Here is a 13745-nt window from a genome sequence, read left to right on the forward strand (position 1 = left end):
TAAGCTTGGTAAAAAAGGGAGAGGGAGAGAGAGAATCCGAATTTTTCATGAGAATTTCGCACGAGAAGAAAACGAATAACCGCAAAATAATTTTCGAATAATACCGCCCATGCGCGTAGAATTCTCCGAAATTTTAACGAGACTCAAGCGGCATGGAAGAGCGAGATTTTAATAAACACGCGAACACTGCAACGAGATTCCGGTTGAAATATATCCACCAATATTTCTTCGTCGATCTCGGAAGTAATTCAGAGCGCTCCATAAATATTTTCGTAAGATGCCACAGCCATTTTCTTCGCTCGAACGAACGAAACGATCGGTCATTGTGATCAACAACGTGTACGAAACACACAAAGTTCCCCTCTTGCTTACGCAGAATAAGAATGTTGAACTTTCGACGCGATATGCGACGATTTATCATGCGCGAATCTCCCGTGTCAAACGGAAAGTATCAGGGATTTTGCGATGCATTTCGAAACTTCGCTCGCTCTGCTCGCCCGCTCCCGACGAACGCGGTGAACGTGAAATTTATGGAGATTGATCGCGCCGGTTAATACCGTAATATTTCCGGAATATGCATGTCGCGCCATTTTAATTCTCATGCGGCTGGTTATTGGCAATATGAAATGCCGGGATGGGCGATATTTTTAAGTTACATTAAGTGCATTTGAAGCGGGAGAGTCACGGCATTGCGCATCCTGTTACTTGACGAGATAAGCGAATGTGCGCGCATCCCGCATTTGTTAGGTAGATTAAAAATGTAATTTATATGCACATAATTACATACATACAGCACGTATGCGCGCGTTAACGTGAAATTCACATCTCTTTTCTTCATTTTCTTACTGCAAAGTTTGGTTGACTAATGCGAATGGATTTTACAGGTGAGCTGGATTTCCGGTGGCAACGAAAACTCGCAAATGTGCAACAGAATAAAAGCCTCGCATGCTTGGAGGAAGCAGGTTCATGATAGTTTTAGAAAATCGATGGCGGGAAATGATCAACGGAAAGTGAGAAGAGGGGCAACAACGGAATCGATAGAAAGCATCGCGTTACTACCTGTACTCACCGATCTCCGGTATGTTCCTGTCATGATCGCCCTCGGCTGAAAACTGAAACAGAGGTATTCCACAATCAGATACATGGACCTTGCATTTTAATGATGGAGACAGAAATCAATGCAGATGGAAGAATCGCGATAGAGCAGATTTGGAGACTTGGGGTAAGCGGAATCATATCACAACATTGCATATCGAAACATATTATATTGCAATTTATATTCGCATCTCCTTTGCATCCAGGATAGCGGCCTCTCTTCTTCCGCAATACGGGATTACCATAATCTCATTATAATGCCACTGGCGGTGACCGTGGTCAATCGCGTTACCGATCTATCGAGCCCAAGCTCAAGATTGCCCATAAAAAGTTCCCGCTTCCATCAAATGAAGTTTGCTCAGGATAACGGCGGTCGCCGGGAACAGCGAGATAGCGTGCGTTTCAAGAGAATACTTTTAGTCGTCAACGCTGAAAGAAACTTCGACGTGCTGGCGATGACGCGATGACGCGAAAGGATCACCAGAGATAAAATATGACACCGCTGTTTCTCTCGGATTCTAACAAATACTATTACTTTTGCTCGCCCTATTCTCGGGCGAACGTGGCAGTAAACGGATCCATACGTTACGTCACCGCGCGTGCTTTGTAACTTTCATGGCAAACTTTTGCTTTACAGAATGTTCCCCGTGCTCGGAAAGGACTTCAGCGCACATTGAAATCTGAAAGGAAAACCAGGAAAAACCTGGGGTTTATGAAATCCTGTGCATGTTAGAGTTTATATTAAAACATTCGATAAAGTTGTTGCAGGGGATGATGTTGAAAATAATTTTAGTATTTACTTATTTCGTAGAGTTAAATTTTAATGATTTAAATTAATTAACACAACTTGCTGTTTGTATAGGAAACTGAATTAAATTAATCGACTAAAATGTATGCGCAATGTTAACATAGACATGTGTAATGATATATATTATAAAATTATAAAGTCATTCCCTTATTTCATAATAAAGGCGATAAAGTTATGTCAAGAACACGTGGCGATTAAGAAATTCACACCTCGCGCAATCTATCAAAGCCAAGCAAGGAGCAGCGGGATGAGCATGTCGGCGTTTAAACAAGGTACCCAACATCATAAACGGCACAGTCTCCACAATTAAATTATGCGACAACGAGACTGAAATATGCATTAACGTCTCGTGGTGAACTCGTAAAAAAGAAATGGGACGAGGAAGAGAGGAAGGTGGCACTCATTCGTGGCTTCTCTCCGCTCTTCAGCTCGCGAGTCTCCGCTTGCGACCTCCGTCCGCGAAATATAAACCAGGTTTATTCGCGAAGTCGTGACTCTTCTCCAGGAAATAGAAACCGGCAAAAAGGTATCCCGCGACCATCTCTCACTGGGAGAGAGATTCTCGATTCCTCCGCGCGCATATACTCGTACGAGAGAAGTCGAGAGGCAGAGAGAGAGAGAGAGAGAGAGAGAGAGAGAGGAAGCGTCTTCCTCCTAGAGCAAACTCCCCTTCCGGCCTTGCGAAATCGATAACCCTCCGCCCCCGCCAGCTTCCTGTGATTCTCCTCGATTGAGTACTCGCACCGTCTTCGCGCACGAACGTTCATGTGTCGATCGATGCCAATACATCGCACGTCAGAGACTGATTAAGGTATGATCGCCGTTATACCCGGTTATATCCGTATTACCGCGTCTTCTGCATTAACAAGTACCTAATATCTACGAGAGTTAATACGTCCTGAATTCTGCCACTCGCGTCCAAGAGTAATGCCATCATATCTGCTCTGTTTGTTACAACAGACAGAGCCGAGACTTTAGATTGCTATTTTATTTGTAGAGAACAAAAGAAAATGATAATTTCTGTTTAAGCTACTGGAAACATATTTTTATAATTTTCTTATGCTTTCAGGGATTGCAGTTATTATCAAGGACTGCTCTCTCAATGCTATGGATCAACGTTTATTATTTACGAGTGTCTATATCCATATATTATTAGTATATACGGTCCTGGTATTGTCTGTGTCTCCTGGACAGCAAAACTTTCCGAGCGGCCTTCCGACTGATTCACACGCAGTTTATACAAACGGAGAATGACACGTACGGGTGGCCTCTCGTCTATCGACTACCGTTTCATCCGTAAAACGCGGCGTAAACGTCGAACAAAGGCGAAAGCCGTTCCCGTTTTGTGCGCAATGAAAAAACGAGAAAAGGACGAATTACTCCGGTTGCCGGTTTCACAGTCGCGCCCTTTACGCAGTTTTACCCCCCGGGTGATTAATCACCCCCTGTATGCGGGAGGAGTTACTACAATCTAACGAACAAGCCGCGCACAGCGAGAGATCACTCGTAAACAGCAGTTCCGTAGTCTGATCGCCGTGCATTGATCTCTCTGAGGTGAAAACGGGACGATTCGACTGGAGAACGCATCGCGATCTATTTCCACGTCAATTCGGAGGAACACCCTCATTGCGGATGTTCCAATGCCTTCAGACCTCCGCCCAAATAGCAACCCTTTTCTCCTCACGAGCGTTCCGAAATACCGTGGCGTACACCCGTCAGGATTGATGAAGGCCCGCTATCTCGTCTATCCCGCAAAAACCGAGCTTCCAGCGAAATTGATAAATACGCGGGAACTCGCGTAAACTTGTTAATGTGGCGCGGAGACCAGCGCAAACTTGTTAAATCCGTTTGATGAGTCCGGCGCTGCGAATTTATAAAACCAATCGGCGAGTTCGAGATTTTTGCATAACATCATTTTTGTCGCGCGATGACGCGTATACGTATGCAGCGAAAGAACACGTGCCGGTGCAAATGAGGAAGTTCATTTCGCGAAGTTTACGCCGAGCGAACTGCGGAAGCGAGTCTCTGTGCTACCGAATTTGAATCAGCTTCCGCATCGCTCGGGATTTTATAGTAACGTATATTCTCGCGGAATCGTCATTCGAGATTAAAAACTACTCGGACTATTCGCGAGTAAAGTTCCGCGGGAAACGGTACGGAACGTTCTATTATTATCCTTTTGTGCTCTTTTGAGTAAACTTTGCTGCTCCGCTTGGGCTCTGCTTCGATTCTCACGGGCGCCATTGTCCGCATGTTTCCTCGAAGCATGTTGTCGAGCATTCAAATTTAAGGGAGATGCACTTTCTTTACAGTATGAAACATTTTCTTTCAATTTTCAGGTTTGAGGAACGAGAAACATTGGAGGAAAACTGGATCATTGAATGTGTATACGTGATTAGAACGTGAAAGAACTTTTCTATAAGATCTCGAATAAAGTAAGCAATCATGGTTCTTTAACACATCGGCGAGAACATGTCTTTTTTATATCGTTATCTAACAACGACCGTGAACGTAACGATCAACGCGGGCCACGTGGACGGCTCGAGTTCCACAGTGTTTGCCAACTCGTTGAATTTATCTCAATTCCATTAGTCCCCTATATTTAGACAGACCGTGGAGATTGACGCTTCGCAAGATTGCTGTCTGTAAATCACGGGCGCAACCCTTCCTTTTCGGACATTAACGAAATCGTGACGATCGACCTTGATATTATTTTATTCAAGTTATTACGCCCATTTATCCCGAACAATTTTCGACACAAGCCAGCCAAAGCGAGCAAATTCATTTGCATCTCCGATTTGGTTTTTTCCCTCTCGATATCAACAAGATATGTAATCTCAATCTTTGATTTTTTTCCAACAAGAAATTCATTGCAAGGTGAATACTTCGCGAGAAGGTTAAAAGGCAGATACGTAAGAGTTTCGGTTTTTGCCAGCAGTTATAACTTTGAATTAAATATTTCAGAGAAAAAGCAGGCGTTATGATAAACGAGAATCTTATAATCGCTCGGAATACACACAGACAATTTCAATACATATTTAACGTCACTGCATTTAATTAAATATTCCCGATATTTCGTAATCGCGAACTTCTGAATATCGAGCGCCGGCTGAGCCATGGAGAGATTTGATGCCTTTGACCAAGTGCTTATTAAATTTGCAATTGACTTGGAATGAAATATTCCGTGATATCGGGAGGACGAGCATCGAGAGATGCACGGGGAAATTTCGACGTGGTCGCGCTAGAAATACGCGCGATCGAACGCGATGATAGTCCGAGCCATGCCGAAAAAACGGATAGCAACGGAAAAATGCAGAGCAACAAGGAACGAAAATAGAATCGCAAAATCCAACGAGGATCTCCCATGCATTTTGCGATGCTACCTAAATTCTTTTTTCTTCCTTGCGCTTATCTATGTTACGTCACCTCCCCATTACAGAACCGTGACACCAGACGACGACGGCGTGGATCCCAAAGTTCGAGACACTTATCAGAATCTTATTGCTCAAAGTTGACCCCCACATACGTAATTTTTAAACGCCCACCCTTTCGTCCAAGATATAAAAAGGACTGTCGACGCTCGGAACACTGCAGAAGAAATAGACAGAGAGTAGAAAAAATAGACAGAAGAAGTAGAAGAAGAGTAGTAATAGAGTCTTTTCCAGTCTTATTTTTCCAATTCTTTTCGGCTTTTCAGTTCAGATTTTAATTCAGAATTCGGTTCCGAGTTCGATTAGCGCTATTAGTGTCCAATTAGTTAGAAGCGTGATTAACCGAGTATACAGGGTGTCCCGGGTTTTAACCGACAAACTGCGGGAGCATATTTTACTAGTGGAAATAAGAAAAAATTCTTATATCGAGTTTGCTTAGAAATGCTTTATTACAAAGTTATAAACCAATATTGAAAAGAAATATCAGATAAGTAACAACGGATTTTTTCACAAAAATAAAAATTATCTACGCAATGATTTAGTGACGCATTTCAAAATGTTGTCCTTGCACATCGATACAAGCTAGGCATCGACGTAGTACAGAATTTGTTACAGTACGACATTCCTGAAAATTTTGTTGCATCTCAGTAACTGAATTAGTAATTCGTTGCTTTAAATCTTCAAGCGAGATTACTTCTGTACTGTAAACTTTATTTTTTAAAGTTCCCCATAAATAAAAATCAAGAGGCGTTAAATCGGGCGATCTTGGAGGCCAGAAAACCGGTCCTCCTCGACCAATCCACCTATGAGCGTAATGTTCATCTAACCAGTTTCTAACTTGTCTAGCATAGTGCGATGGACAACCGTCTAACTGTATCCAGCTGTTTTGGCGAAGATTTAAGATTCTTTCCGAGCGTCGTCGGTGTCTTAGAGCTGAACGAACATCATCATATTCATTCATAGGTCGAAATGAACCCAAATTACGTAATTGCAAATGGGTATTACTAAACACAGAACTATCTGGTACTCTCCTGTTAGGAAATCTACGTTGATACTCTCGTACGGCAGCTCGTGCATTTCCGTCACAGAATCCGTACACGAAATGAATATCAGTGTATTCCTCATTTGAAAACACTTTTGGCATTCTGATAGTAATTGCTAGTTGACACGACGATTGAAATCTAACGGCTACTGTTGTGAAAGTAACAATCATACTGAATCGTTTCAACATAGTGAACATGAATACATGTGAATACACGTAACATAAACATCTTCGACCTTCCAAATTCTACACTGTGTTCCGTTGTTACTTATCTCATATTCCTTTTCAATATTGGTTTATAACTTTGTAATAAAGCATTTCTAAGCAAACTCGATATAAGAATTTTTTCTTATTTCCACTAGTAGAATATGCTCCCGCAGTTTGTCGGTTAAAACCCGGGACACCCTGTATAAACCAAGCGCAACCCAGCAAGCGATCTGTAAGAGAGACTGCGGCCACTCACACCCATAGGATCAAGGTAGAAATTATATTATCAATTAATATTCTTCCATGTTTCCAAAGATTATCATCATATTAATAAAAGTTTAATACGAAATAACGGAGAAATCTCTAGCGAAGCTTCCTCTCTATCTTTTAAAAGATCTCTCGTTCGCATTGTTTTCCTTCCTTAAGTTACTGAAGGATTTTCGACTGGCGCTGCCGAAGAGCGTGGCCCTAGTCGTTCGAGTTGGCGCTACCGAAGATTGTGGCTCTACCTTGCGACAATAATCTTTCAGCAACCCGTGGTACCTTAATTAAATAAATTAGAATCATATCTATGCCGACCAAGAAGGGGCGTAGAATTCAGGAAAGGAAGCTCCGTTACCAGATTCGCCTCGCTCTCTCTAATAACCAAGATCCGTTTCCTTTTTATCAAAAATTAGCAGAATTCGACATTAACAAGGCGTTAATCAAAGAAAACCCTTATTCTCTCTGGGAACTAACCATTGAGATAAATATCCCGACTTCCGCACAATTCGTAAGGGTGATCCGCGACGCGTAGTTTACCGGTTTCGGGAGTTGCTCGGTTTAGACGGAAAAGAAATCACGATACCGAATTCGTATCCTATACTTCCACCCGTTCCAGAGTCATAATTTAACAGACATCTTGCTGCAACCTGCACACTCCGTCCCAGGGTAAATTGTTTAAATTAAATACATTGACCCGAAAAGAAGAATACTTCGACACGTTACTACGACGTAACATCTACTACATCCCCCATCGATGATTGCAAGCGAAATTGTTCTCCTGCCAGGACATTCTATAGACCGGTTTCGCCTTATCGTTCCTTATCCGTCAGATCCCGGCGCTTCGAGGAAAACTCATCGATAATGCCGGCGAAGAACGTGCGCGAATGACAGATAAACGAGCGAACGGTGCAGAATTCGATTTCCTACGTTTTCTCGTAGGCGCCAGGTACTAGTTTGCGTGTAACGATAAACGTATAACGGAAGGGCGGAGCAAGGGCTCAGGGAATGCCGGGTGACATTTGGTTCATCGTTATGGCGATTGAATGGGGGTCCCGATTAAATCTCACGAGAACCCGTTCCACGCCGATTAATCGCGACAACAGACCGCGCAAGCAGAATCCGAGAACTGCTATTAATAGCTTCCGTTCGTCACATGCACTGGATTTGCATTATGGATTTAATTGTCACAATCGCGTGAGTACAAAAATAGACCTCTATTATATTATGACCTTGATTATTGTGCGAGTCGACGTATTAATTAGTTTTTTCCAGGATAATTGTTACTATAAAGGATCTGTTCGAATAATCCTTAAGCTGATTAACATACGATTAACATATTAGCTCAAGGATTATTCGAACAGGTCCTTTATCTGTTAAGTTTGCTTTTTACGAATATGGTCCTTGCTGACGTTTGTTTCTGACACAATATTGTTTAATACCTGATAATCAAGCAACGAATAACATAACATGTTTTCATCCAGCGAAATTCCATTGTTATGGAATTAATTTCTTTCTTATTCATACAGATGACGTTCAGTGTGTGAATAAGTGGGCGCAGGTATAATACCTGCACGTAACATTTATAGGATATACTGTTTTTTGTATGCTCCTTCGCGTGAAACAAGACTTCGGTCAGGATAAATGATGGTGCGCATTAAGAGCGCGGGAGGATCGGATCCTCCATCGTATCTCGTGCTTTCCCGACGTTTTATTTTTTTACGTTCCCTACATCGTTTGTTATCAGGCTGTCGATTCCGGTGAGAAGTGCTGATAGCGGCGTAAGACTGCTGGGAATTGATGGACCGCCATGGATAATTGAGAGCTCCGTTTTCCGTGCGATGCGTCTGATTTTCCACGACCCACGGTAATTTTCAAAGATAAGACAAGACGGCACTTTGATATTCTGCGTACGAACGTACATACGTAGACTTGAGACTGCAGTGTAAGATATAGGTTTCGTAGCTATCTCGAAGGTAATAATAGTGTTTGAATCCGGCAAATACAGGGTGTCCCGGGTTTTAACCGACAAACTGCGGGAGCATATTCTACTAGTGGAAATAAGAAAAAATTCTTATATCGAGTTTGCTTAGAAATGCTTTATTACAAAGTTATAAACCAATATTGGAAAGAAATATCAGATAAGTAACAACGGATTTTTTCACAAAAATAAAAATTATCTACGCAATGATTTAGCGACGCATTTCAAAATGTTGTCCTTGCACATCGATACAAGCTAGACATCGACGTAGTACAGAATTTGTTACGGTACGACATTCCTGAAAATTTTGTTGCATCTCAGTAACTGAATTAGTAATTCGTTGCTTTAAATCTATCTGGTACTCTCCTGTTAGGAAATCTACGTTGATACTCTCGTACGGCAGCTCGTGCATTTCCGTCACAGAATCCGTACACGAAATGAATATCAGTGTATTCCTCATTTGAAAACACTTTTGGCATTCTGATAGTAATTGCTAGTTCACACGACGATTGAAATCTAACAGCTACTGTTGTGAAAGTAACAATCATACTGAATCGTTTCAACATAGTGAACATGAATACATGTGAATACACGTAACATAAACATCTTCGACCTTCCAAATTCTACACTATGTTCCGTTGTTACTTATCTCATATTCCTTTTCAATATTGGTTTATAACTTTGTAATAAAGCATTTCTAAGCAAACTCGATATAAGAATTTTTTCTTATTTCCACTAGTAGAATATGCTCCCGCAGTTTGTCGGTTAAAACCCGGGACACCCTGTATAAAGGAAACATCCTAAAAACTGGTGACGTGTAGCCAGGCAAATAAAGTCGGAGCAGTGAGTAGTCAGTCGGCAACGATAGTCCGAACTGAGCAGTTAGCTCGTGATCCAAGCCAATTTGTATAGCCATCATCTTTTGTTTAATTAAAGCTCCGTCGATAACTGACCGAGATAACTAAATCTGCGAAGTCTATTCTGCATCCTTTTCCTTTGGAACAAGATATAGAAAACCTAACGACTTACAGCAGATTGACCTCAAGAAATCGCAGGTATGTCGAAAAACTTATTTATATCATATCTACAGTACTGAACAAGAAGATATGATAATTAAATTGATTTACGATCTATGTCGCGCATAAGTAACTTATAAATATAAATAGGATAGACGAAACTGAAAAACATTAATGAAACCTCTCAAACTGCGCCACCTGAGGTACGCTGTGGTTAGCTTACGGAAACGACTTTTACAGAAGATCACGAACGTATCATGTTATTCGCGATTAATCTTCAGTCCATAGTGATACGGCGTGTTCCACGGCGATACAAGTCAAGTAAGAGCAAAGTGTACAAAATTATTCTCATGTTTCCCTTATATTTCTACGGCATAGTGATTGGCATCATGTACGTTCTACTCGACGTGAACTATTTCCTGAGACTTGGCTTCCTCTATGCCTGGGTCATTTTCTTCAGAAATAAGAAGAAGATCTTGGACACGACTACGATTTACGGTAAATTTTCGTGTTGCGCGAGTGTAAAAAATGGAGCTCTTTAAATGGATTCTGTCAATGTTGAAGCGGGAGTGTGGTTGACGTGTTATATAGGTGTTTTAATATCTCGTTTTATTGGTGAAAATCCAGCTTCGACGGTTTCCAACAACATAAGGTCTCAATCTCATTTATTTGAAAAACGAGACATAAGGATAGACATGTAGAGATTTATGAATTTGTTTTTTACTTCTACGACAATATTGCGTATAGAATTTTACAGTTTTCAGACGCGAGCGTTCGATTATTGAAACTGTTTTGTTAACTCTGTCATTTTATGTAATAATTTTATCTATGTGCCGTTAGTGTCAAATTTCGAAGGTGTGGATTAACAAATAAATGAATGAATAACATAGACTATAGAGAGAGAGAACACATTCACATTTCCGCAGCTATATTTTCACTCAACACAGTGGCATGGTTGTATAAAGGAATTCCAAATACAGTACTACACGTTCTGCTGAATATGCAAACATACACATGTTACAAATTGAATGTATCGCGGTATAAAATAATAATACATGTTGAAATAAGAGCAAGCTATGTGTCGAACTTTACATTTTTAATGTCAACTTTCTTCGTTTATCAATCTATTTTGAATCAATAATGACTTGATTTAATTATGTTATTATAATTATATGGATAATAAGAAATTTATATTATAATTGCATACATTTGTCTCCACATTTATAATGCATCAAGAAGAAGAAAATTTGTAATAAAAACAAGATTCACTGCAACGTGCATTACTAACACAATCTGATATCGCATTCGTGACTACGTCAGCTTATTTCATATTCAATAAACACCTTTCATATGCTGAATAAACATCTTATGTCAGTCACGGCATGAGTAGAGGAGAATCCCCTATTATGAGATATATTCCTAATATGAGATAATGGGGTTTCTGTTAAACTATTGAGCACCATCTGTTAGTTCCACCATGAATTTATTACTCTTGGTGTAAAATGTATTTAGTGAAAAATTTATTGTTCGTTATTGCGTTTAGCCTTTGCAAGAAAAGGTTTGTGAAATTGTGAACATGTCAAAGGAACTTGAGGTTAGTCTTTAAACCTTGTTTATTATATAATAAAGAAATGGTTGGCAATAAATTCAGTATGCAATGATAGAGTAGAATCGTAGTAACAGGAAAATACGCAATTTGTTGAATTGCTTAATTGTAGAGGATAGATTTCATGATCGCGGAACCGCTAGGCGTGTGGCTCGTATAATGAGATATTCAGGGTACTCTTAATATGAGATAATTATTGCTCGAATATGAAGATTATGTAGTGTAATAAAAAGAAAGAAAATACTACTTAAGGTTAAAGAAAAGTTAATACGAATTTATATTACGAATTTTTGTGTATTTAATTTTTATATAATCTGACTATGGAGGTTAGAGAAACGAGGAAGCGTCAACAGTGGAATCGTGAAGATTTGGCGAAGGCTGTGGCAGCAGTATTTTTATAAAACTATCTAATACAGTTTTTTACTTGCAATACTGATGTATTTTGCACTTTTAACACCGATTTCTCAAGGTATCTTATATTAGGAGCACACTTTCTCGATCCTGAGTAAAACTCTTTTTTCAAATTTTTTTAATTTTCAGAAAGAATAATATTTAAATTAGATTTTTCATTTCACCAACCTAAAGCTTATTAAATTCTCTTCAAGATAACGTATTAAATTTTTAAATTCTGCTTATAGATTTCCTTACATTCGGCAAAATCGATATGGTATCTCGATTTTGCCGAATGTAAGGAAATGTAAGGCATAATCGGGGACTTTCCTCTATTATTAAAACTATTAATTATGTTGATGTGCATAATAATGAAATGGCACATCGTGTTTGTATGTTTTTATAATAAGTGATAGTATTAAACACAGATTTCTCTTTTCCTTGTTTCAGGCATCTGTACTACTCGGGACATAGATATAGTTCTCACACACATGAATAATGCGAGATATCTACGCGAGCTAGATTTTGGACGTTTTTATTATTACAACAAGACAGGACTTCATCGACATATGTTCAAAAGAAGTAGTGCCGCTTTTCAAACTGCATCCCTCGTACGACATCGTCGATCGATTCTTATATTTATGCCATATAAGATCACCACGAAGGTAATTCACAATCAATCTCTTTTACGTTCTCTTTTATGTTTAGTATTTTTCATTTTTAATTAAATCATTTAACGTTGAAAAGACGCAGTCAAAATTTCGCACCTCAAAAATCTGTTTTCCTTTCTTATTGAAAATTTCATCTATGAAAATATTAAAGAAGTCGGATTACAGTTTAATGTTGTAAATCAATTAAATATGTTATAAGTAAATGCAATTTTGACTTTCAAGGAAAATAAATCGTTTTAAATGAAACGTTTCTCTTTCAATTGCGTTTCGTATCTTTTCTAGATAAATACAAAAGTAATCGATAACTTAAATCCATTCTTCATTTTTACAGCTCATTTACTGGGACGACAGGAATTTTTACATGGAACAACAATTTATTGGTCTCAAAGACGACTTTGTTTATACTACCGTAATAACTAGACAAACTCTAGTCAACTCAAAAATCTCAGTACAAGATATACTCTCCACATGCGAATCGGATATACAAAAACCGAAGCCTACGAAAGAGTTGCAATTTTGGCTAGAGGCTATAAAAGAATCATCTCAAAATTTAAGGAAACAAAACTGAAAAATTGATTATTTGTACAAAATATGTATATACGTTCAATACATTTGTACCACCATTATCTCTGTCTAATGTATATTAATTTTAATTATGTATTATAATTAAATTTTATTATTATTATTTCTTAATTTTGTTTTTAAATAGATGTAACATATACTTTTCTAGTTTCCCACTTCGCTCCTGGCTTGAGACATGTGTCCTTAAACAACATTAATAATCTTAAGAAACTTTCATGAGATACGAAGTTTCATGTACAAGCGCGCATCGATAAAATAATAAAATTTAATTAATTCAGGATTGTACGTAACAGCTTGCCGCTGTAAAATCGCATTTCGTCGAAAACTCCTTCAACAAAAAATAGCTGCATCTTTTATAACAAATTCTCGATCGGTACCGACTCGCGAGCATATACATACATGACACACATGTAAATGACGACAGGATGACGATAGCGACACATTTACAGTGGAAAAAGTTTCAAGATGCAGCGCAAAGAGGCGCGAGCGAGTATGACGAACGGAAGCGCGACCGCGGGATATTCGTCGCAGCTGTCGGTCGTTTTGCCGAGATTTCCCGCGAATTTGCTGGTGCGACATGCCGCATGACGTGTGCCAGCAGCTAACGAATATCGCAAGCATCCTCCGTCATATCCCGTTCCCTCGTTTCTCCCTC

The 13745-nt window shown here is 39.4% G+C and overlaps 2 protein-coding genes across 8 annotated transcripts in view; one reads left to right on the forward strand and one right to left on the reverse strand.

Moving 5' to 3' along the window:
• LOC105284167 (transient receptor potential-gamma protein) overlaps positions 1-13745 on the reverse strand; it is an 85718-nt gene that overhangs the window by 41846 nt on the left and 30127 nt on the right. For 3 of the 5 annotated variants that reach the window (XM_011347488.2, XM_026974190.1, XM_026974191.1), the window contains one exon: positions 1070-1112. Coding sequence is in view for 2 of the 5 variants with exons in the window: in XM_026974188.1 (XP_026829989.1) it covers positions 1060-1112 (53 nt within the window). In the remaining 3 variants the exon portion in view is untranslated. Of the gene's footprint in view, positions 1-1059; positions 1113-13745 lie in introns of all 5 variants that reach the window. The other 2 variants (XM_026974188.1, XM_026974189.1) reach the window with 1 other exon arrangement.
• On the forward strand, positions 9672-13193 carry LOC105284165 (protein THEM6). 3 transcript variants are annotated; one of them, XM_011347485.3, is made up of 4 exons: positions 9672-9880; positions 10220-10339; positions 12288-12502; positions 12840-13193. In XM_011347485.3, the coding sequence occupies exons 2-4, from the start codon at positions 10231-10233 to the stop codon at positions 13074-13076; spliced, it is 561 nt and encodes a 186-aa protein (XP_011345787.2). In that variant the 5' UTR covers positions 9672-9880; positions 10220-10230; the 3' UTR covers positions 13077-13193. The 3 variants fall into 3 exon arrangements, with proteins under 3 accessions (XP_011345787.2, XP_026829993.1, XP_011345785.2); XM_026974192.1 differs by having other exon boundaries at positions 9673-9880; positions 9992-10339; XM_011347483.3 differs by lacking the exon at positions 9672-9880 and having other exon boundaries at positions 9909-10339.

This window comes from Ooceraea biroi, chromosome 12 (assembly GCF_003672135.1).
Source record: "Ooceraea biroi isolate clonal line C1 chromosome 12, Obir_v5.4, whole genome shotgun sequence".
In the NCBI taxonomy this organism is placed as follows: Eukaryota; Metazoa; Arthropoda; class Insecta; order Hymenoptera; family Formicidae; genus Ooceraea; species Ooceraea biroi.